Source organism: Oryctolagus cuniculus, chromosome 17 (assembly GCF_964237555.1).
Source record: "Oryctolagus cuniculus chromosome 17, mOryCun1.1, whole genome shotgun sequence".
Classification (NCBI taxonomy): domain Eukaryota; kingdom Metazoa; phylum Chordata; class Mammalia; order Lagomorpha; family Leporidae; genus Oryctolagus; species Oryctolagus cuniculus.
Genome location: NC_091448.1, coordinates 4,805,585 through 4,828,748, shown reverse-complemented (window position 1 = coordinate 4,828,748; position 23,164 = coordinate 4,805,585). Strand labels below are relative to the sequence as shown.

General features: G+C 65.4%; 2 protein-coding genes across 11 annotated transcripts in view; one reads left to right on the top strand and one right to left on the bottom strand.

Moving 5' to 3' along the window:
- UNK (unk zinc finger) overlaps positions 1–7,934 on the top strand; it is a 34,147-nt gene extending 26,213 nt beyond the window's left edge. For 2 of the 5 annotated variants that reach the window (XM_008250942.4, XM_051838424.2), the window contains exons 8-16: positions 47–189; positions 663–863; positions 1,411–1,476; positions 1,901–2,075; positions 2,813–2,914; positions 3,007–3,195; positions 5,003–5,184; positions 5,752–6,009; positions 6,552–7,934. In XM_008250942.4, the coding sequence (XP_008249164.1) occupies positions 47–189; positions 663–863; positions 1,411–1,476; positions 1,901–2,075; positions 2,813–2,914; positions 3,007–3,195; positions 5,003–5,184; positions 5,752–6,009; positions 6,552–6,707 (1,472 nt within the window). In that variant the 3' untranslated portion in view covers positions 6,708–7,934. The remainder of the gene's footprint in view (positions 1–46; positions 190–662; positions 864–1,410; positions 1,477–1,900; positions 2,076–2,812; positions 2,915–3,006; positions 3,196–5,002; positions 5,185–5,751; positions 6,010–6,551) is intronic. The other 3 variants (XM_008250940.4, XM_051838425.2, XM_051838426.2) reach the window with 2 other exon arrangements.
- Positions 7,935–8,642: 708 nt separating this feature from the next.
- UNC13D (unc-13 homolog D) lies at positions 8,643–22,077 on the bottom strand. 6 transcript variants are annotated; one of them, XM_051838417.2, is made up of 33 exons: positions 21,917–22,074; positions 21,627–21,765; positions 20,899–20,934; positions 20,617–20,724; positions 20,448–20,507; positions 20,286–20,352; positions 19,919–20,099; positions 19,517–19,561; positions 19,366–19,434; positions 19,192–19,261; positions 18,997–19,101; positions 18,822–18,914; positions 18,647–18,750; positions 17,593–17,710; positions 17,125–17,249; positions 16,952–17,042; positions 16,782–16,838; positions 16,607–16,704; positions 16,458–16,509; positions 16,241–16,371; positions 16,044–16,164; positions 15,216–15,359; positions 14,954–15,052; positions 14,657–14,863; positions 14,484–14,552; positions 13,556–13,635; positions 11,331–11,436; positions 11,186–11,257; positions 10,799–10,882; positions 10,583–10,703; positions 10,054–10,177; positions 9,586–9,782; positions 8,643–9,164 (listed from the first exon to the last, which is right to left on the bottom strand). In XM_051838417.2, exons 2-33 carry the CDS (start codon positions 21,729–21,731, stop codon positions 9,043–9,045), a joined length of 3,261 nt encoding a protein of 1,086 aa, XP_051694377.1. In that variant the 5' UTR covers positions 21,732–21,765; positions 21,917–22,074; the 3' UTR covers positions 8,643–9,042. The 6 variants fall into 6 exon arrangements, 3 of the variants coding, with proteins under 3 accessions (XP_051694377.1, XP_051694378.1, XP_051694381.1); XR_011383354.1 differs by having other exon boundaries at positions 10,054–10,278; positions 21,627–22,077; XM_051838418.2 differs by lacking the exons at positions 21,627–21,765; positions 21,917–22,074 and adding an exon at positions 21,070–21,614.
- Between the last annotated feature and the right edge of the window lie 1,087 nt (positions 22,078–23,164).

Genomic DNA, 23,164 nt, shown 5'->3' with positions numbered 1-23,164 from the left:
TGGGGCTGGCTGGGGAGCCTGCTGACTCCTGCTGCCTCTCTTGCAGAGCCACCCCTGAGTGATGACCTCCAGCCCTCCTCAGCTGTATCCAGCCCCACCCAGCCAGGGCCTGTCTTGTACATGCCATCTGCTGCCGGAGACTCGGTGCCTGTGAGCCCCTCCAGCCCGCATGCCCCCGACCTCAGCGCCGTACGTGCCTGTCCTGGGGAGGGGGTGGGCGCCATGCCTGCCTGGGAGCCCACACCTGCCTCTTATCCCCCAGGCTCCCTCAGCCTGTGCTTGGAGAGGAGGCCCTTGTAGCTTGTCCGCAGGCCACAGGGTTCTTCCCTCTTCTGCCCCAAGGTTCCAAGGGTTCTTTTCTTTCAAAAGGGGCGGGATTGGGGTGGGGAGCTTGGGGGTCTGCATGGGGGGAGGTGTTCCAGAGCCTGTGTTGATCAAGCTGGGTCAGGCTGGTTGAAGGAACAATGCCGCTGTCACTCTTCTGCCTTCCACACAAACCATTTCCCCCGTGAGGTTCAGGGGTCCCCAGGTGGTTGTTGCTGCCCAGTAACCCATGAAAGCGGAAGTGCGCCCCTTGCTGAAGAGGCTCCCTCTGCAGAGGAGCGGCAGGTGGGCTGTGCCTCAGCCTGCAGGTGCCCACCAGCCACTCCCCTTCTCTGCAGCTCCTCTGCAGGAACAGCAGCCTAGGCAGCCCCTCCAATCTCTGTGGCTCCCCACCAGGCTCCATCAGGAAGCCCCCGAACCTCGAGGGCATCGTCTTCCCCGGGGAGACAGGCCTCACCCCTGGCGGCCATAAGAAGGCCCCTGGCTTTGAGAGGGAAGACCAGGTGGGAGCCGAGTACCTGAGAAATGTCAAGTGCCAGGTAAGGGATGGGCGGGGCAGCAGAGGCTACTAATGCCCAGTGAGGTTAGCTGGCGAGGCTTGCAGGAGAGTCTTGGCCCCGTATGGGGTGCAGGCCTCGGAGCTAGGACGCTTCTGTTTTCAGCCTCTTCTGGACTGACAGGGTGAGAAATGCTCCCATCTTAAAGCTGAAGGCAGGGAGATTAGCGAGGCTAAGCGTCTTCCTTAGTGTCACAGGACAGTAAACCATCAGGGATTCCTACCTGGGGTGCAGTCCCTTCCCTGACCTGTGTCCTCTGGAAGAAATGGCAAGGCCTGGGGAGCAGCACAGAGGGCTCCCTAACTGGGTCTGGAGAGAAACCTTCTAGGCTTATCTGGGCTCCGAGTCTCTTGGGAGGAGAGGATCAGCTCTCGGCACAGGGAAGGAAAGGAATGGGGATGGGGAGGGGAACGGGGTATAGAGGGGTTCCATGACCTGCAGCCTCTGAGCCATGCAGGTTTAGGTGAGTCCTAGCTTCAGCCCCCAGCCCCACATTGACCTCCTCTGCTGCCTGCCTTCTCTGTTTTAGGCCAAATTAAAATCCCACTCACTAGAGCCCAGGAGTCAAGAGCAGCCTCTGCTTCAGCCCAAACAGGTACCAAGCCCTCAACTCCTTCCTGCTCTCTAGCACCTGCTGTGGACAGGACAGGCCCAGACCCAAGAGTGTTCAGAGTAGGAACGTGTACTTTTCCCCTAGCTGCACGTAGGGACTGAGGTAAGGCCTGACCCCAAACCCAGCAAGGGTGGGGGCAGGCCCTGGAGCCCTCGCCTCTCAGACTCGCTTCTCAGCCAATGAGAGCACGCTGACTGCCATCCTCACCGTGCCAGGCACTGCCCAGTGCTTCCCTCTCTGGCTTTAGGGAGTGGAGTGGCCTGGCAGCCTCCAGCCTCCCAACCCGGTATCTGGTGGGCAGGCCCAGCAGGGCACGGCACAGCCAGGTGGGAGCTGGGTGTGCCGTGTCCCTGGGCCCCTGCACACGCAGCCTCCATTGTCTTTCCTCCTCACCCTCTCATTGCAGGACATGCTGGGCATCCTCCCTGTGGGCAGCCCCCTGACCTCCAGCATCTCTTCTAGCATCACCTCCAGCCTGGCAGCTACTCCCCCCAGCCCCGTGGGCACCAGCAGCGTCCCTGGCATGAACGCAAACGCTCTGCCCTTCTACCCCACCAGCGACACAGTGGAGTCCGTCATAGGTAAGCCAGGACCCGGCCTGGAGTCAGGCATCAGGTTACTACAGTGAGACTCAGACCAGCAAACTGGTCAGCGTAGACATCGGTCTTAGGACAGTTAGCGGGGCTTCTGAGAGGGCCCTCTGAGCTAAAGGGGAAATGAACCTGAGGTGAAGAGCCAAGATGAGCTCTCGTAGCTCTCTGGTGTGAATTAGGAAGAGGTGCCTTTGTCCCTGGGCAGATACAGTCCCAAGTCATTCTCTTACTGGTGTCCTTGTGCAGTGACAAGCTGCACTGCTCTGCCCGGGAGTTCCTGGCAATAGAACTCAGTGTGGCAGGGCACTGGGGAGGCAGAGATAATGGCGTGCTGCTGTTCTTGCCCTCAGGAGGGAAATTATTCCTGCCCCCAGTCGAGTCAGCAGACGGCCCTGGGTTTGCCCAGCACTGTTGTGCACTACACTGAGAGAGCCCTGCAGTGAGCTTAGGTGAGACAAGGAGCTGTAGCAGCAGACAAACTTGATGGGAGGCAGAGACCCTGGGCTGGGACCTGATTCCTCCTGGACTGTCAGAAGGCTTTTAGAAAGGAGAGACCTTTAGGCTGGATTTGGAGAACAGCATTGGGGTTAGTGTGGGCAGAGAAAGCCCTTGAGCTTGAAGTGTGGGAGGGCAGGAGAAGAGGGCGTCAAGGTCGGGTGGGGCCTGGACCCAGGGCGCTGTGGCCCTCAGGAGGCTGGGAGGCCCACGTCGCATCTCTGCCCTAGAGTCTGCCTTGGATGACCTGGACCTGAATGAGTTTGGGGTGGCCGCCTTGGAGAAGACTTTCGATAACAGCACAGTGCCCCACCCAGGCAGCATCACAATCGGTACTGGGCAGTGGGTGGGTGGCCTGGAGGGCCTCTCGGGGCCCCAGCTGCCCTGGCCCCGCTCAGTGCAGCCCACGTGGCCTGTCTTGCAGGTGGAAGTTTGCTGCAGACCTCTGCACCTGTCAACATCCCTGGCTCCCTGGGCAGCTCTGCCTCCTTCCACTCTGCGTCCCCGTCCCCTCCAGTCAGCCTGTCCTCACATTTCCTGCAGCAGCCCCAGGGCCACCTGAGCCAGTCAGAAAACACATTTTTGGGGACCTCAGCATCCCATGGATCTTTGGGTAAGAGGAGGTGTGGCTCACAGAGGAGACTGGGGGTGGGCCTGGCTTTTGAAGGTGACCACTTTGTCCTCACGGCGTCCCCTAGGCTGGAGGTTAGAGCAGGGGCTTTGAGGAGGAGGCTCCACTGCCCCTACCTGTGTGTGGTGGAGCCTCTGCCTTAGCTTGCTCTGCTGTGGGATGGATGTGCTGGCCGTGCCCACCCCAGGAGGTGGCTGGAGGGCTAAATGGAGCGCAGGCCAGTACAGCAAGGAGCAGAGGTCTCAGTTGCCAGGACAGGCCTTGAGCGGTGTGGTTCCTCCTTTCTGCAGTCACCGGCGCTCCCACAGGCTGCTCAGCCCGCGCAGGTTTGCAGGAGACCACGGGAAGGCAGAGCAGGCTCAACCGAGATAGCCCGGACTGAGCCAGAAGCCTGTGCCCAGCACCCAGCAGGCAGAGGAGCCTGCACCTTGAGGGTCCTTGGGCTTCATGGGTGGAAGCACACATGGAGACCTGTGGGTTCTGGCACATGGCCGGAGTGCTCGGCCCCGCGTTGGGGCAGCTCTGGGTGTTCCCTGAAATAACAGGGAGCGCATGGCGTGGCTCGGCTCCGTAGACAGCAGCAGCCGTCTCTTCTCACTTGCCCTGCAGCTTCTCCAAGGTCAGAGACACCCGCTCTGAGGGACTGAGTGCCTCTGCTCCCCTCGCCTCGCTGTGGGGAGGGCAGCACGGTGACTTCCTCCTCGCTGTGGGGAGGGCAGCACGGTGACTTCCGCACACCTCCCGGGCTTGTGTGTGTGTGGACGGTGGCTTCGGATGCTGGCAGAGCTGGCTCACCTGCTCTGAGGCATCTAGACTCAGGCCCACTTCTTGGCCACAGAGCCCTTCCCACGTGGTTACTGAGCACAGTTGTACAGGCACAGATCTGAGTCCAACAGCTCCTGCCATCGGAGTGTTGGTCATGGTCCACGTACTGGGGGTCCCACAGAATAACACGGGAAGGCGTCTGAGGCAGGGCCTCCTCTCCAACGGTGAATGCCCATGAGCAAGGAAGAGGTTCCTCTGGGACAGGGCAGGTGGGATCCACACAAGACAGTGCCCACATTCACAGGGTAGAGTGTCTGAAATCTGGTTCTGGAACATTCTAGCTGGATTAGTGGGAAAGGGAGTAAGGAAGAAGCCACTAGAAGGATGGATGTGGGCAGAAGGCCAGAGGTGGTATGGGTACCCTCGGGGACAAGGGGCAGAGCACGAGGTGTTTGTGAACTTTGAGTGACAGATGGGGGGCGGTGAGCAGGCAGCTTAGCCGCCTGGAGGCTGGAGGCGCTGGCTGCACACCTGGTGTGTTACTGCTTCTTGGTGGCACATGTGATCTCAGCTTCCTCATCTGTCCAGTGAAGGGCATGGACATGTGGCCTTGATCCATCAACACCTCTAGGACTGTGTCCAGGCTTCACATCTGGTGCGAGACGGTTTGCGGGGCCTGAGCCCTGGCCTGAGGGTGAAGTCAGGATCGTAAGTGGCCACCAGCAGGGGCTTTCCCGCTGCTCTCCCCACGAAACTCCCCAAGGCCCCTGAATCGCCCTCGGAGGCAAGTGAGGGGAGCCCCACTTCACAGACGACGATGCTGAGACAGAAGTGGCAGGTGGCACTAAAGCTGAGGTCTGACGCAGCCCTTGGCGCCTTCCCAGCCTGCTCTCCTTTGGCCTTGACATTGCTGGAGCCTTGCACACCCAGCTTAGTGTGCAGCCAGCCCCTGAAAGCCCCTAGGCAGGACTGGCCGGGCCTGGGTTGAAGCCCTCCAGAGCTGATGTCCCCCTCCCTGGGGCAGGTCTGAACGGGATGAGCAGCGGCATCTGGGAGCGCTTTGCCTCTGGAAGTTTCTCCCCGGGCACTTCCCCTGCCTTCCTGTCAGGGCCAGGGGCTGCTGAGCTGGCCCGGCTTCGGCAAGAGCTAGACGAGGCCAACGGCACCATCCAGCAGTGGGAGGAGTCCTGGAAGCAGGCCAAGCAGGTACTGGGCCCCATGCCCACCTGCCGACCCCAGTGCCTGGTGGCATCCAAGCCTGTCCGAGTCAGTGGGCACAGGGGTGGGGGGAGCAGGGGCCTGAAGCACAGTCTCAGCTTTGTCCACTGTCCCCATCACACCCCCAGGCAGACTGGCCTGGTCAGTGAGGACCCTGGCTAGCTCGCGTCACAAGCCTAGAATAACATAGCCTAGTCCCAGGACCCCTGCATAGCCTGGAAGCCCCCGTCTCCAGGGCTCCAGGTCCAAGGATCTAGGTACTGAGGTGGGCCCTCTCCGATGCAGAGGCTACACTTCGGGGTGCTCACAAGATGTGAGCTCTGCTGTGTGCCCTCTGCTAAGCACAGGCCCCTCCTTTGCCCACAAGAGGGTCTCCTGCAGGTCCTGAAACCTCTGCAGGCAGCGTCAGCCTCCTCCCCGCCCTTCCCCAGAGCCAGCCCAGCTTCCCAGCAGGCCCCACAGCCAGAATGGCCCACAAAGCTCCTGGCGACGCTCTTGGGGACGGGGGAGGCACATACGGGGCCATCATGACCAGGTGCTGTGTGTGGCCCACAGGCTTGTGATGCCTGGAAGAAGGAGGCAGAGGAGGCCGGGGAGCGGGCCAGCGCAGCAGGTGCCGAGTGCGAGCTGGCCCGGGAGCAGCGGGACGCACTGGAGGTGCAGGTGAAGAAGCTGCAGGAGGAGCTGGAGCGGCTGCACGTGGGGCCCGAGCCCCAGGCCTTGCCCTCCTTCTCGGACCTGGAGGCGCTCTCTCTCTCCACCCTCTACTCCCTCCAGAAGCAGCTGCGGGCCCACCTGGAGCAGGTGGACAAGGTCAGCCCAGGAGGTCAGGGAGCCCCGGGTGGGGTTTTGTGGTGGCCTCAGCAGGCACTCAGGTGTAGCCTGGTCCAGGTTGCCCTGAGGACAGCCCCCTCCTGAGAGCCACTGCCCAGCACTGGGGCTGGCCTGCTGAGAGGGGGGGATCCGGGCTGACCCTGCCTGAGCTGACCCGAGCTGTGTTACTGTGTTTGGGCCCCAGGTGGCTTCCTTCTCTAAGCTCTCCACAAGTAGCAGTCATTCCAGAATGGTTCCACACCCAGGGTTGCCGGTCTGCATTCTTGGGTGCCCTGCCAAGTGCCTGGGCAGTTGTCTCCAGATGTGGCCGTGGAACCCTGGCGTGTGTCAGCGTCCTCTCGTTTGAGACAGGAGGCAGAAGCCTCTGAGAGGAAAAGCGCTCAGGGAAGACGGCTGTACAGCCAGCCGGGCCAGCCCCGCTCGCCAGCGGGGGCCTGGAAGCTGCTGTTGGGCTAGCTGAAGGGAGTCAGGGGAGCTGCGTGGTGGCCACAGTGCTGACCGTGGTGTCGCTCTCCCTGCAGGCTGTGTTCCACATGCAGTCGGTGAAATGCCTTAAGTGTCAAGAGCAGAACCGGGCAGTGCTGCCGTGCCAACACGCCGTGCTGTGCGAGCTCTGTGCAGAGGGCAGCGAGTGCCCCGTCTGCCAGCCCGGCCGGGCCCACGCCCTGCAGTCGTGACCCTGTGGGCCCGGCCCGGCCCGGCCCGGCCAGCCCACCCTCCCCTAGGACTTTTTAAAGTATATATATATGTGTATGTATGTACGTATGTATGTATGTATATGTATATGATTATATATATGTATACATCTCTGTGCGTGTGCAGGTATGCGTGGTGGCCAGTGAGTGAGCAGTGTCTGTGTGTATATCTGTACATAGATGTAGACACACACTTTAAAGCAGACTTACCAAGCACTTTTTAAAAGACCTATTTGGCAGGCCTCCCTGCCCTCCCCTCACAGTGAAAAAGCCCCGTCCTCCCACGGGCCTTCTGGCGATAATCTGTTCCTGTCTCTTTTTATGTAGGAACTAACTATTTTTAACTTCTTTCTGGGCCTGAGCAGGGGGAAGGGTGGGAATCCGGAAGGGGCTGAGGGGAGGGGAGAAGCCTTCAGGGCAGGCCCTCTGACCCAGCCAGGGCAAGCTGGAGGACTCTGCTCCCAGCTGTGAGGGCCTTGGAGCTCAGCTGCCCTGGCTCCTGGGTTTACCAAACGTCGATTGAGTGCTGGGAAGGACAGCAGGGGCTGGCAGGCCAAAGCTGCAGGGCCAGCCCCACACCCACATTTGGGCGGCAAGATCTGTCCTGTCCCTCAGGCTCCAGAGGCCTGGGGTCCACCCCACCTTCTCTGGAGCTCCCCCAGAACAGCCTCCCTAGCTCACTGCTCTGGGGGGCAGTGCCCTGAGCTTCCCCCGCCCCCTCCCTTCTCTCTGCCCTGGCCTGCCTGTGTGCTGTCCGCCCCTCCTCCTGGCAGCTAGCAGGGCAATTGGTGGGGAGGAGTGTGGACTGAGGACCAAGGGGGGCGCAGGCCCCGCCCTCCTGCCCAGGAGGGGCTCGTATGCATTCCTTGGTGCTCTTGAGTGCAGCTGACGCCCTGCCCGTGTGGGCAGACGCCTGTGTGCATGTGTGTGCGTGCCTGTCCCATGTTTATTGTGTCTTAGCTTCCATTTAAAGAATTGTACAGAGAGATGCGGTGGGGTGGGAGGGCAGAGGGAAGCCACCCTGCTCCACACCGGGTGTCGGGCGAAGGCAAGAGGGCTGGAGAGGTCTGGCCGCAGCCCAGCCCCCCCTCCCCTTTGGGCTCAGCACGAAAGGGCTTTCAACGAATTAAGTGAAAACTTCCTCCTTTTTTACAAAAATGCAAAAATCAACAAAGCTCCAAGCCTGTTGGAATAAAATAGGAACTTGCAGTGCTGGCTTGTTACACAGGGGTGGGAGGGGTGGGCCGGGAGGCTTGCCTTAGCCGTGGGAGCAGCCCAGCCCGGACCCCAGCTGTGGCGAGGAAGTTGGAGGGGCCTGGGGACTCCCTGGACCCACCCAGGCCCTAGGTGGCTTTAGCGCCCTCTGACCTGGGCCTGCTGGGAAGTCAGCCTGGGACACTGGAGACCCCCAGGCCTCCGGGCTCTGTCCGTGGTGGCTGGTTTGTTCTTGTTTTCAGAAAGGCAGTAGGGCCCCTCGTTGTGCAGAAGAAATGGTTCTTCCCGTGGGGATGGTTTGCCCCTGAGGGAGGAGGGCCCAGGCCCAGCACGGAAAGGGGGTGAGGAAGGGCCTGGGGAGTCCCTGCCCAGTCCACGCACCTGGCCCCCGCTTCCACCGTGCACCGCCACGGCTGAGTCACACAGCTAGGACGCGAGTGCCCAAGTGTCCCTCACCAGTCAGGGCCAAGACCCAGCTCCTCGGCCCACACTCCTGGGAGGCCCCATCCCGAGCGGCAGCCGGCCCCTGACGGCTGGGAGGTGATCTGTCCGAGCCGAGCCGTGGCCAGAACACCGGACTGCCCGTCACGCAGCCTCACAGCCCCTCCTGCCTTGTTGAGTGCGGCAGCTCTGGGTCTCCGGGCTGGGGGAGATGTCGTGACCGGAGCAGCCTTCTGGGCCCCAGTGTAGGCCAAAAGCGTATTTTGTGAGATGACTGGAACATTTATTTCTGTTAAGAAGGGTTCTAGGTGACAGGTCCTGTCCCCAGTGTTCTCAGCATAGACTGTCCTGTGTCCTTTCTGCCCGTCTCACCCCATACCAGCCCTGCTGTCGGTTGGAGGCCACACCAGAGCCAGAAGGCCCAGGCTCCTCCCCAGGGCAGCATAGCGTCTGCAGCCCTGGCACCAGGCGCTGAGACAGGCTAGCCGACCCCGCCCCGCCGAACCGCCTTTTCCGAGAGGAGAGGGGGCAGGAGGTGCCCTCCCCCTCTCTGTGCCGGGCTGAAGTAGGAGGGAGTGGGAACCCAGCAGACGGTGCCCCCCATCGCCGTGAGGCCAGGCAGCCCCAGACGGTGCAGGGAAGTCCACAGGCACCTCCGCCACTACCGCCCTGGCCGAGGGGGGTGCTGGGAAGCCTGCTTGGCTCTCAGCCGCCGCAGCCGCACAAAGACCTGGGCCTCGCGGTCACCCCTCCGGCTCTCCAGCAGCTGCAGGATTGGATCCCCTGCGGGGGGAGGGGAAGGGACTGAGTGGGGGCGGGCAGTGCTGTGCCCACCCCGCCCCGACCTGGAAGGGGACCTGTGACAGGCACACCAGACGCGGCCTGGGAAGGGGTGAGGCTGCCCCAACACCGAGCCTGTTGGTGTGGGAGCTGAACCTGAAGCCAGCGTCTGCGGGGCTCAGCCACCTGAGTCCTCCCACCTGCCTCGGGCCGGCTGTGGATACAGGAGGCGTGCGCACAGGGGTACCCCTGCTCAGTGGCGCAGGCCCCTCTTCCAGCGAGGTGCCCCCACCAGCCTGGTCTCAATTAGAGGGAGACAAGCAGCGCCCCGGCTCCAGCGCTGAGGCGGCATTTCTCAGCCTGATTCCCCCACCCCAGCTCTCCCCCCTGAGCCTCGTGGGCTCTGCCCGGGGCTCTGGCCTACCAGTGGGTTCGGGGTACGTGAGGGGCAGGCGGGTCTGAGGCACCTCGCCAGCCTCCTCAGAGCTGCTCAGACCAGGCACGGAGCAGAGTGGCAGGAAGGCCTCCCCTTCCAGGTCGTCGGCACCCAGCGTGTCGTGGTCCAGCACGGTGAGCAGCAGGCACGCCCCATCCCTCCGGCATGGCTCGGCGGGCACCAGGCTGGGGGACAGGGGCGGCCTCAGCTGCCTGCCCTGAGCACTGCCACCCCGCCCCCGACGTTGCAGAGGACAGGCCCAGGCTGGGGAGGAGCCAGACGGTGGGGTCAGGATTGAAAGCTCGTGGCCACGTTGGGTGACAGCCCCGCTGAGCACGGGCTGGTGCTGTGTTCCCAGGCCCACCTGTCTTGGGGAACAGCAGGTCCCCTCAGCCCAAGGGTGGCCGTCTCAGAGGAGCCTCCAGGGAGCGGAGGGGCGGGAGAGTGGGGACTCACAACTCAAAGGTCTCGTCAAACAGGGGGTGAAGGTCCTTCCTGTGTTTCTGCGTCTCTCGGGGCGCCAGCCCAGGGAACTCGTGCCTGGGCTCCAAGGTCAGCTGGACGAAGGGGTCACTGGAGCCTGGCAAGAATGATGGCTGACCAGGCTGGTGTGGGGCGGCGGGTTAAGCTGCCCAGCGCCGGTCGCAGCCCCCACTGCTCTGCTTCAGATCCAGCTCCCTGCTGAAGCGCCCCCGAAGGCAGTGGATGAGTGCTCGGGCCCCTGCCACCCGTGTGGGAGACCCGGATAAAGCTCCTGGCTTTGGCCTGGCCACTGGGGTCATCTGGCAGATGGTTGGTCCCTCTCTGTCACTCTGCCTTTCAAATGCATAAATAAAATCTTCCTTGAAAAAGTGTTGGCTGGGGGTCTCCCAGCCAGCCCCACAGCCCCCCTGCAGCTACGCCCAGCTCAGTAGCACTGACCCCTGGTGCCCAGAGCTCCGGCCGAGGGAGGCCAGGGCAGGGCCCCAGGGCAGCCTGCGCTCACCATTGGAGTCCAGGGGCAGCAGGCTGGAGGCGCTGAGCAGCTCCACGCGAAGCTTCTGCTCCGAGACGCGGTAGGAGGCCTTGACCGTGACAGCCCCCAGGTCCTCCGAGGTGGTTTCCGCCTGGGGTGGGGAGCATGCGCAGGGTCAGCTGGGACCGAGCGGGCGGGGCGGGGCTCCAGGCTGCAGCGGAGCCGGGGGAGCGCGGGCGGGCTCACCTGCTGCCGGAGGCGGCCGCGAAAGTACCTCTGGATGAGCTCCCGGCTGGAGGCCGCCTGCAGCTCCAGGTCCCTCTGCAGAGCCTGGGCGCGGCACATCCGAGAAGCCGCCTGAATCGGCGTGCCCGAGCACAGCCTCGCGGGGGCCCTGGGGCTGTGGGACCGCCCGCAGGAGGCGCCGGTGCCCCGCGCAGGGCCGGGCCTCGGGCTAAGTCCCATCCCCATCCCCTCCCGCGCCAGCGCTCTGCGCCTGGAACCTGGAGGGACCCCTCCCACCCCTCCGCGCCCGGTGAATGCCCTGCGGTCCCGTTCCCTAAAATCCGTAATCGTTTTTTATAAGGGGGCGTAGATGATGTAGCCGGGCACGGGGCTCGCCCGACGGCCTACCTGGAAGGTGGTGGTGTGCAGGGCCGCTGGCGGCAGGCCGCAGCCTTCGGCGTGAAAGCAGATCTCCAGGTTCTGGGGGGAGACGTCAGGGGTGACCCCAGGCAGGCTCCCCGCACGGGTGTCGCAGTGCGGCGGGCGGTATTACCTGCAGAGCAGTCTTCAGCCTGCTGGAAGCCAGCGGGGAGGTGCGCTGGGCAGCGGCTGCGTCCACCAGCACGGCGAGGGTGTGAGTCCAGAGCAGGCTCAGAAGGCTGGGGGCGGGGGCGACACAGGACAGGTGGCAAGGGGAGGAGACAAAGGCGATCTTGAGAAAGGGGAGGCCACCCCGCTGCCTCCCACTGCTCTTCCACCTGCCCCACACAGGAGGCTGAGGCCAGGGCTGGTCCCTGGGAGGCAGGAGGACAAGCAGGGGCGGGTCCCGTCCAGCTCGTCCCTCCACATCAGTGCGGAAGCTCCGGGGGACACCTTGGAGCCCCAGCAAGCAGCCATGGAGGAGGGGGGTTGCTCCGGACAGAGCGGCCAGCGTGCACACACACACGGGATGGGTATGGCCCACCTTCAGGGAGAAGGAAATGGTGGCCAGACGGCCCTGAGAATGACCTGAAGTGTAACACGTGTCCAGCAAGAGTCCAGCAGTTAGGGGCCAAAAGTGTGATACGGAGTCAGGGGGCCCTACATTAACAGGGGTCAGTTAGGGGCCAGCATTACGGTACAGCAGGTTAAGAGCCACCATTTGCGACTCTGGCATCCTATAGTGTTGTGCCGGTTCGAGTCCCGGCTGTTCCACTTCCGATCCAGCTCCCTGTTGATGCACCTGGTGAGGCAGCGGATGACCGCCCAAGTGCTCGGGCCCCACCGCTCCTGTGCGAGACCCAGATTGAGTTCCTGGCTCCTGACTTTGGCCTGGCCCCTCTCTCTCCCTCTCTCTCTCTCTCTACCCTCTGTTATTTAAATGAATACATCTTTTTAAAAAGAGGGAAAGGAAAAAAGGCAGGCGGTGAGACTCCCGTGGGCCCCGGCAGTACCACTTGGGGGTGGAGCAGAGCCCTAAGAGGGCGGGGCTGGCCGCATCCCCAGGGCCCAGCCGCCACGCAGGCGCAGAGCATCACCTGGGCCTCGCTGCTCCTGTCAGTCATGGAGCGGGGGCGGGGCTGGCCGCATCCCCAGGGCCCAGCCGCCACGCAGGCGCAGAGCATCACCTGGGCCTCGCTGCCCCTGTCAGTCACGGACAGGGGGCGGGGCTGGCCGCATCCCCAGGGCCCAGCCGCCACGCAGGCGCAGAGCATCACCTGGGCCTTGCTACTCCTGTCAGTCACGGACAGGGGGCGGGGCTGGCCGCATCCCCAGGGCCCAGCCGCCACGCAGGCGCAGAGCATCACCTGGGCCTCGCTACCCCTGTCAGTCATGGAGCGGGGGCGGGGCTGGCCGCATCCCCAGGGCCCAGCCGCCACGCAGGCGCAGAGCATCACCTGGGCCTCGCTACTCCTGTCAGTCAAGGACCTGCCGCTTTGGGCGGACAGTGCTCTCAGCGCGTCACATGACCCAACTAATCTTCAGTACAGGACGGAACTTTAGTCATCGGCAATGAGAGCTTCAGGGACTGCTGGAGGCCCCCGGGTAGCAGTGAAGCTGGAATCTTGTCCGCTCCGCGCCCAGTTGCCTGGTGCTCTGGATCCCTGCCCTGCCCGTAGAGACCCCAACTGAAAGTTCTCCCTGGACCGCGGCGGGGGCGGGGAGGAGTCTGTTCATGGCGATGTCAGGAGGGCTGAGAAGCAGACAGGGAGGCCCGGAAGCCAGGCCCAGCACCAAGGGAGGGGGCAGGCAGAGGGCAGCGCCTCCAGCGAGGAACCTGCAGTGCCCCGAGCTGAACAGCGAGACAGCGAGCAGAGGCTGGTAGCTCCCTCCGAGGGAGGTCACAGAAAGCAAGGCGGGGGGGGGGGGGGAGAGAGGCGGGGTGGAGGTGGGAGGAGAGGTGGGGGTGGAGTGGGAGGAGAGGTGGGGGTGGGGCTAGAGGTGGAGGTGGGGGTTGGAGGAGAGGTGGGATGGAAGGAGAGGTGGAGGTGTGGGTGGGGGTGGGAGGAGAGGTGGGGTGGAGGTGGGAGGAGAGGTGGAGGTGTGGGGTGGAGGTGGAGGTGGGGGTGCAGGGAGGTGGGGGGTGGGCGTGGAGGTGGAGGTGGGGGGGTTGGAGGAGAGGTGGGATGGAAGGAGAGGTGGAGGTGTGGGGGTGGAGGTGTGGGTGGGGGTGGAGGGAGGTGGGGGTGGAGGTGGGAGGAGAGGTGGAGGGGGGGTGGAGGTGGAGGTGGGGTGCAGGGAGGTGGGGGGTGGGCGTGGAGGTAGAGGGTGCCCTGCAGGGCGGGGCCTGCTGTGCACCTGCTGAAGTTCTCCTGCACCAAGTTGGTGTTCATGTAGCAGAGTTTCACCTCCAGGAACTTCATCAGTGGCAGAATGGCCTGTGGAGGGGCAGGGAGCAGGTCTGGCTCTGGCCCCTTCAGTCCCGCCCCCGCCCCGGTCCTCGCCCGCCCCTAGGGGCTGGTGGGTACAGTCTTGCCATCTGCAGGGCCTTGCCCCGCCCGGCCTCTTGGCTCAAGCTGCTGCGGCCACACTGGCGCCCTCTCCAGCCCTTGAACCTGCCGGGTCTGCACCTCTGTTCTTGCTGTCTGTCCTCTGCCCTGTAGCAATCCGCGGGGCTCTGGGCTCAGCTCAGCCCCTGGGAAGGCCACCTTGACCGCTGCTTACCAACGCAGCGGCCATCAGAGACTGCCCACCTGCGCTCTGCTTTCTCCTGGTCTCGCACTGTGTGTGTGTGTGTGCGTGTGTGTGTGCAGTCCCGTTACACCTGCTGCTGGGGTTATGTATACTCCTATCTAGCTTGCCTTTCACCTCCCCTAAGTGCTAGGAAGGCAGACTGTGTCCTGCTCACTGGTCCATCCCCAACGCTTAAATCAATGCCTGGGACAAAATGGGCGTGTCCTAAGTCGTTGATGAATTAGGGGAATAAACGCCCTCACCAACCACGACCACCACCAAACAGTCCAAGGTGTACGTCACTGTGCCTGCTCCAGGTGAGGGGACAGACGGACACAGGGACGCAGGACAGGACCCAGGGGCTGCCAAGCCTGAGCCAGATGCCCCCTTGAGCATCCAAGGGGGAAACTGAGGCCCAGGAGAGAACATGGCTGGTTCCGATCTGGGGGACTGGGCTCTGACACCCCAAGGCTTTCAGCCCCCTGCCCACACTGACCCCCTTGGTGAACCCACAGACACAGGGCTGGAGGGCAGCGGGCGGGGGGACACTCACATCTTCAGGCGGGACAGACTCCCGGACGCCCACGAGTTTCTGAATGTGCTTGGCAATGCCAACCTCCAGCTGGGGACACAGAACGTGAGAGGCCAGGAGCGTTCGTCACAGGACGTAGCCCGGGCCCGCCAGGGTCAGGCTTCGGACAAGCTGGGACGGAGGAGACCAGATACCTGCTCTGCCAGGGTGCGGACGCCGGTGCGGATCTCGTGGCCCAGCCCAGCCAGCGCGCCCTGCAGCTGGGCGTGCAGCGTGTTCTGCAGCTGCCCCTGCTCCAGCGCGGCCCCCACCCGCTGCTCCAGGGCCTCCCAGGCCAGCTGGGCGGGCAGCCTGCCGACCACCAGCCGCAGCTGCTCCATGTCGTTCACCACCACACACAGCTGGGGGCAGGCAGGGCAGGGGGCTGTCACTCACCCCAAACAGCGCCAGGACCCTGGGCCCCGCCCGCGGCCCCCAGCTCTGTCCCTTACCATGTCGGCTGCCTGGCCCTGGTCCTTCTGGCCTGCAGAGAGCTCACGGGCTCGGGCCTTGATGAGGCTGCAGTACACCAGGGCCAGCCGGCAGGTATCCTGGGGTGGGGTGGACAGAGGGGATCTGTTGATGGGGGGCATCCAGGAAGGACGGGTGGGAGAGGGGTGACCCCGAGGCCTGTGCCAGAGCCAGGAGAAATGGTGAGCGGACAGCAAGGCTCTCCTGGGAGTAGGGGGAAGGGCTCAAAGGAAGACACTGTACCTCCACAAACTTGACAGTGATCATGAAAGCCTCCTCCGGGTCTGGCCAGTCCAGCTGCCGGGCGGTGTGGCTGATCTGGGCGAAGCAGGTGGACAGATCCACGGCCGACGTGCTGTGCTTGGTCAGTTCACCCAGGGGCACCAGCTTGGGGTAGGGGAGAGCATTTAGAAAGAAGGGGGCTAGGCCGGGCATCATGGTGTAGCAGGTGACGCCTCAGCCTGCCACCAGCATTCCCTACGGGCGCCGGTTTGAGTCCCGGCTGCTCTGCTTCTGATCCAGCTCCCGGCTAATGCGCCTGAGAAAGCAGTGGAAGATGGCCCGAGTGCTGAGTGCTTGAGTGCCTGACACTATGTGGGAGACCCGATGAAGCTCCAGGCTCCTGGCTTTGGCCTGGCCCAGCTCTGGCCATTACAGCCAGCTGGGGAGTGAACCAGCGGATGGAAGATCTGTGTGTGTCTGTCTCTCCCTCTCTCTCTGTAGCTCTCAAATAAATAATTTTTTTAATTCCTTAGTCAAAAAGAAAGGAAGGGAGGGAGGGAGGGAAGGTGGGAGGGAGGGAGGGAGGGAGGGAGGGAGGGAGGGAAAGTGGGAGGGAGGGAGGGAGGGAGGGGGCTCTGGATGCCACCAAACCCAGCCCCCACCCCCTTCCCTTCACAGAAGCTGCTACTACCGAGTCAGGGGCTGGGCAGGGGGCTGCAGAGGGAACAGGTGAGGCTCTGCTCAGAACCCCCTCTGCAGAGAAGCCACACTTCGGCCCAAGCGCGTGGGAAGACAGCATTTGGCACCTGCGTCTGCCCTGCAGAGCCTCAGCCCCGCCCCCAGCCCCACCTGGTCCATCTGCACAGCCCGCTGCACACGCTCCAGGGCCACGTTGTATGTCTTCTGCAGCCAGGCAGGGATGGCTGGCTGGAACCAGCGGTGGAAGCCATCCAGGGCCAGGACTCCGTCCCTGGGGGGGAGCTGAGGCTCAGCTGGGGCAAGGCCTCGGGCCCTCGTCGGCCTGCCCACAGCCACCTGCTGCCTACCTCTCCGAGGGCGGTGGGCCCAGCTGGCAGAGCTCCTTGAGGCTGACGTAGAGCTGGAACAGGCTCTCGCCCACCTCTGGGGACACAGGGCTGCACACGGCCGCCGTGTGGTCCTGCGCCCGCTTGGCCACCTGTGAGGGAAGGCAAGGTGTAGGCAGCGTGGCAGGCAGGCCGGCAGAGTAGGGCCGGGGCGCAGCCTGGGGACCGAGGGCCTCACCAGCCACTGCAGCTCCAAGAAGGCCGTGGAGAAGAGGTCGATCTTGAGGACGCTGCGGGGAAGGGACGGGTGTGACCGGGGCCACCAGGAGGCCCCTCTGCTCTGCTGCCCTCCCCGCCCCGCCCCTCCCCGCCCCGCCGGCTGCTTACCCGTGGAAGATCTTGCTCCAGGTGCGCTGGCACTGGTGCAGGTCCCCGATGACATCCTGCACCAGGCTCAGCAAGGCCTTGCCCGCCTCCAGCACCCCCTGGCAGGGACAGGGTCCGTGAGGAGCAGGGCTGAGGCGGGCAGGCTCCCCCACGCCCTCCCGCCCGAGCCCCTCACCTGCACCATGGGCTGGTGGTGCTGCTGCTTCCGGTGGAACCACTCGACAGTGCCTGTCTGTGGGCAGAAGAGGCCGCGAGCGGGGAGGGCCGGCCGGGCCCAGGCACACGCCCGCCCCTTCCTGCCCGGAGTCGGGGTGGGGGGGGGCGGGGGCAGGGGGTGAGCCATACCCGAAGGGCCTCCTTCACCAGCTGAGGCAGCGGGGGGCTGTCCAGGCACAGTTCTCCAAAGGCCTTTGTCTTACACATCTGCACCAGCACCCTGAGAGACGGCAGGGCTGCGTCCCAGAGGCCTGCCCCCCCCCAGCCGCCCTCCCTCCGCCAGCAGGCCCCCACCGACCGACCTGAGCAGAGACTGCAGCCGGGCCGGGGAGTCGGAGACGGACAGGGGGAAGACCGACCGGAACTTCCGGATGAGGGAGAGGCCGTAGGCCAGCAGGGAGCTGAACGAGGAGGCCAGCTCCTCCAGCTACAGGGCCAGAGGGTGCCGTTGGAGGGGCCCCACGCCGCCTCTCCTGTCCCCCTGCCCAGCCCCCCGCCCGCAGCCCGCCCTGTGCCCACCTGCTCTGCCCCGCGCCGCCTCTCCTGTCCCCCTGCCCCTCCCTGACACCTGCCTGCCCAGCCCCCGCCCGCGGCCCGCCCTGTGCCCACCTGCTCTGCCCTGCGCCACCTCTCCTGTCCCCCTGCCCCTCCCTGACACCTGCCTGCCCAGCCCCCCGCCCCGCGGCCCGCCCTGTGCCCACCTGCTCTGCCCTGCGCCACCTCTCCTGTCCGCCTGCCCAGCCCCTGCCCGCGGCCCACCCTGTGCCCACCTGCTCTGCCCTGAGCCGGCCCTGGATCCACTGGTATTCGATGCTGGTGATGGGGTGCAGGAGGCAGCTGCTGGGGAACTCCAGGCTCTGGTAGAGGCGGCTGTAGGCCAGCCACTGCCTGCAGGGACGGGGGCCCTCAGCCAGCCTCGCCTGCTGCCCGGAGCCCCCTCCACCTGCGCACGCCCGGTGGCCTGCAGGACTCTCAGGCTTGTTTCCATAGGTGCCCCTCCAATTGCCCGTTTCTTCAATTTGAGGGTATTTGTGATTTTCAAACTTCTGGATTTTTTACTTTGTCCAAAAAAATCAAATGCAGGGCTGGAGCCCTCGTGCAGACGCCCGTGCAACTTCCCTGCAGGTGGCTCTAGAAGGGGCGCCTGAGTGGGCGGGCGCAGGGTGGGGGAGGGGGCACCCAGACGGGCCGAGGGCTCTGCCAGTCAGCCGCCCCCTGTGTCACCGCCTGGTGCCTGCTCTACCCCCCAGCCTCACCCCCGTATCTCCCCCGCACTGCTGGTCTCCAGGCCCTCATCTCTCCTGTCGCCTGCCTCGGGACACACACTGGCCGTGCTCAGAGCTGCCCTCTCCCCGCCTCCCTCTCCAGCGCCCAGCCTCCACCGAGGCCCGCGGGGCTGCCCGGGACCCTGGGAGTGTCTCTCCTGCACGTCTGGAATGCACTGGAATATCTGGCACTCCTGGGATCCGACAGGACACAGGGCACTCCGCCCACGTGGGCTGGCTGCAAAGTGACGGCATTGGCAATGGGCCAGGCCTGGGGCGGGGGTGGCCAGCGCAACTGCCCAGGACTCTGGAGAGGGGAGAGAGTGAAGTGGGCCCAGCGGCCGCCGTGACTGCGCCCTGGCCACCCTGCAGGTCCAGTGCTGCTTTACGGGCAGCTGGAGCCCTGGTCAGGGCAGGAGGCCTCCGGGACTTCGCAAGCTTAAAGCACATGAGAACCCTCCCGAGGGCTGGGCTTTGGGCCGCCAGCTTGCAGGGGGGCCGGCAGGGGGGCAGAGGCGGCAGGCACCCCGTCGGCCCTCCCGCGGGGTTCTGCACTCACGCCAAGGACTGGTGGAAGTCGGACAGGTCCTTCTGTGTGGCGTGCAGGAAGAGGATGGTGGCAGCCTGGGGACTCAGCGACCCATCCCAAGAGGTGCTGCCTGCCTGGGGACGACGGTGGACGGGCGTCAGCGCCCGAGGGCTTCCTGGCCACGCCCCCCCGGGAAGGACAGTACCTGGTGCCGGGTGACCTCGTGCGACACGAGCTGCTGCAGAAGGTGGAGGTGCACAGTGTAGCTGGGCTGGGACCGGCTGGCCGCGGTGGCTCTCTGCAACAGGGCCCACAGGGGCTGTGAGCAGGGAGGACCCCACCCCACCCCGCTGTGCCCCTGGCCCGAGCGCTGGACCTACCCGCTTGTGAATGAGCTGGAACTGGAGGTGGCACTGGCCCCGGTCCGGGTAGGTCTCCGTGCAGGGCTCCAGGGGGTACCACTGGTCTTCTCGGCAGTGCAGGTCCTGGTAGAAGGAAAGACTGGGTCCGTGAGCGTGGGGTCCTCACAGGAGGGGGGCAGGGCTGCGGCTCCCCGGGGCCCTCGCGCTCCTCACCTGCAGCCTCAGAACCACATTCCCCAGGAAGTCATCCTGACCTCTGTCCTTTCGGGCTTCCTTGAAGATCCTGTCCAGGGGTCCCGTGAGCGGGAGCCAGGCTGAGTGCGAGGCTCGGGCTGGAACCCGCTCCCGCCTGCCACCCGCCCCGGGCCTGGGGGTCACAGCACCCACCTTCGCAGCCCGTGCAGGTCCGTGAGCTCGCCAAGCTTCTGTCTCATGGACTCCACGGCGTCCATGTCCCTGGTGGGCACCGTGTGAGCAGGAGGCGGAGCGCGGGAGGGCGCTCCCTCCCAGCCGGCGCCCGGGGCAGGCCGGCACTCACCACATGTCCAGATGAAAGCTGGCCTTGCTTATGTCCTCAAACTCCCTGAAGGGAGAATAAGGAGCAATCGAGGGGCTTGAGGGAGGAGACCCCTCCCCAAGACCAGCCCAGATCCTGCCCCAGGAAGCTGCCCCCGCAGATCTTCGCAGTATCCCTGGACTGTTGGCCCCTCCCTCCAAGCTCCTCCTCCCCTTTAAGGTCGGGCATGGGGCCACCCCCCACCCACCCAGAGGGGCTGCGACCCTCCCAGCCCCAGCAGCCATATGTGGTGGCTGTGTCATCTTTCTGTCCTTTCTGGCCCCCTGTCTGTGTCAAGGGACCCAACAAGCCCCACCTGCAGCCAGGGAGACCCTGCCCCCTAGAGGAGCCCGAGTGGGGAGGGGCCAGCGGCCGGCCACGTACAGGATGAAGGTCTCGTCCCAGACCGGGTTGAGCGTCTGGGTGATGACCTGGGTGCGGTGCGTCTGCTCCTCGGGGATGGCGTGCCTCACCACGGCCTTCTGCCTGCGCCGAGAGCCGGGGCTGCCCCCCGGCGCGCCCAGCCCCTGCTCCACGCCCAGCAGGCAGTAGGGGTCGCTGAAGCCTGGGGAGGAGGGAGTCAGGTGGGCCCCCGCGGAGAGCCCCTCACCATCTCCCACCCCAGGCAGAGCCCCTGCTGAGGGAGGGCAAGGGCGGCTGGGCAGGGCCCCCAGCTCAGACCCCAAGCGTGGGGCCTGCAGCACCAGGGCCCCCCGAGAGCCCGCGGTCAGGCTCGGCGCCCCTCACTCACCACTGACATCCTTGCCCAGAATGCCCTTGGCCTGCTTCACCGTGGCCTTCAGACAAAATGTTGGCTTCTGGAGGGTCGGGAAGGGGCAGCCTGAGTCCCGGGGACTCTGTCCCGGGCTTCCCAGGCCCCTCTCAGCCCAGACCGGCCCAGGCACAGGGCTACCTCGAGGTCCTGGACCCGCTGCAGCAGCTGCTGGTGCTCCCCGGGCTCCATGTGGAAGGCCTGGGGGGGGGAGGCAGAGGGCGGGGCTGCGGGAGGCTGGGGACCCTGGTGGGGGCGCCCGGGGCCAAGAGAGGGCTCCTCGGTGCAGGCTGCAGGAAGGGGGGCTCACCTCCTGCAGGTAGCGCAGCAGCTCGGACGCCTCCCTCACGTGGCCCGGCTCGGGCTGCCCCAGGCGGTGCAGGATGGTGTACAGCGCTTCCTCGTAGAGCAGCGTCCGCTGAGACACGAGGGTCAGCCCGGGAGCCCCGGCGGGCACCAGCCCCCCACGCTCAGCCCGGGGCAAGGCACCCCATGTGTGGCAGAGGCTGCCGAGACCCAGACGTGCCCGCCACCCCCAGGCTGCGCCGCCACCCCAACTTCTCTGCACCCCGCCTCCCGCTGGGACTCTTACCTCCTCGGAGGAGAAGGAGTGCGATGCAGGCTCCATCTGGGGAGCAAGTGGAGACGAGGTGTCCTCCCAGGCCTGGCCTGGACAGGCAGGGGTGGCTCTCCAAGTTCAGGCTAAAGCCAAGGGCAGCCCGGGCCCCGCACCCCGGACTCCAAGCCCACCAATGCCCCACACCTGTTGCTGCAGCAGGCCTCCTGGGGGTCCGGCCTCCTGGCCCCCTGGCCCACTGTCGCTGAGGTCCATGGGTGCTGAGAGTCCTCCGACCCCGGCCCCCGCCCTCCCTTCCTGCCCCAGAGGAAACAGCTCTGCTTATCGGTGGCCTCGGCTCCTCACCCCAGCACCGGAAGTGAGGCCCCACGGTGGAGGAGGTGGGAGACCAGGGGCGTGCCAGGCAGTCCTGGGGGCTGCCGGGCTGTGTGCATGAGCAGCCCCCCCCACAGCAGGGACACCCCCACCTAACGGAGCCAGTGCCTCTGCCTCTGGAGAAGCGGGGAACGGGGGATCAGGCCCACCAGAGGGAGGGGGCCCAGAGGACAGCCCGAGCCCTGCCCTGAGCCCACAGTGGCTCAGAGAGCACACGGCAGCCCCCTCTTTGCTGACCCAGAAGGCTCTGCCCAGGGGCTGGGGTGGCATGGAGTTGGGGCTGAACCTTGGGGCTCCTGGAGCCCCAAGACCACAGAGCCTCCCCCCTGCCTCCTGGCTGGCTCTTCTCCCACTGAGGTCACTCCTACCTCCTGGTTCATTTGGGGCAGGTCTCTGGCCCTGTGGTGCCTTATCTTGATGGCCTGGCGCAAGAGGGGGCCCCTCCGCTGGGGGTGGGACGGGCGTGTCGCCATGGTGGCCCGCTCTGCGCTTGCCTCTGCCGTCCCCCTGCCGTGGAGCGGAGACAACGAAGCCGCAGGATGATGTAAAGCAGCCCAGGCTGCCACCCTCTGCCAGGGCGGGGGAGGGGAGGGCCGGAGCGGGCCGGAAGGGCCAGGGTGTCACCGCTGTGCGGGGGCCAAGTCCCAGGCCCCCTCACCTTTCTCCAGCCGGGAGCCTCAAAGGATCCTCCCCAGGCTGGCACGGAGGGTGGACCCCGTGGGCCGGCCAGCCCCACCTCACCCTCCCCTAAAGGCCCTGGGCAGGGGTCAGGTGCTCCCAGCAAGGGCGGCAAGGCCGGCGGGCGGTGCCCTGCCCCACCCACACACAGCACCACGCCCAGTGCTCACCCAGGCTTGGGCAGGGCTTGGGGTGTGAGCTGCTGGAGGCACAGCCTGTTCCACCCCACAGGTGACATTCCATGGAGGTGACAGGGCAGGCTGTGCTAGCCAGGGAAGGCCCCGGGGCCCCTGCCCCCACCACAAGTCAGGAGGGTGCTCCTCCAAACCCCTCTCAGGGGTTCAGGGGAACCCAGAGCGCTCCTGGGCGGGGCCAGCAGCAGGAAGAGGCCGGCTGCCAGTCTCTCCCAGGGACTGGCTTAGAGCAAACTCGGGCTTCCCCAGAGCCCTGTGACCTGCAGACCTTGCACCCAGCACCAGGGCCTGGCTGGACTTCCGGTTGTTTCCTGGCCTCCCCTCCCACCAGGCCCAAGGATGGTGAACAGGATGGGGGGTGCGGCCACAGCCAGGTTTCTGTCCTCACTCCAGGGGGCCTAAACCCCCTCCTGCTGTGCAGTCCCTGGGCCAGGGTTGCAACTCCAAGAGCAGCCAGCAGGGGACAAGGCAAGACGCAGGGCAGCCAAGGACGGGAATGGGGCCAGGCCCAGCCTCCAGCGCCTGTCCATTGGCCAGGCAACAGTAGGCATCACCCCACTGCAGCCGGGCCCTGGGCATCAGGCCGTCCTGGGGACCAAGGGGCTCAGCTCTGTCTCCCAGCCTCCCCCTGTCCTGGGGACCAAGGGGCTCGGCTCCGTCTCCCAGCCTCCCCTGCCCTGGGGACCAAGGGGCTCAGCTCCGTCTCCCAGCCTCCCCCCAGCCTCCCCCGCCCTGGGGACCAAGGGGCTCAGCTCCATCTCCCAGCCTCCCCCCAGCCTCCCCCGCCCTGGGGACCAAGGGGCACAGCTCTGTCTCCCAGCCTCCCCCGCCCTGGGGACCAAGGGGCTCGGCTCCATCTCCCAGCCTCCCCCGCCCTGGGGACCAAGGGGCTCAGCTCCATCTCCCAGCCTCCCCCTGTCCTGGGGACCAAGGGGCTCGGCTCCGTCTCCCAGCCTCCCCTGCCCTGGGGACCAAGGGGCTCAGCTCCGTCTCCCAGCCTCCCCCCAGCCTCCCCCGCCCTGGGGACCAAGGGG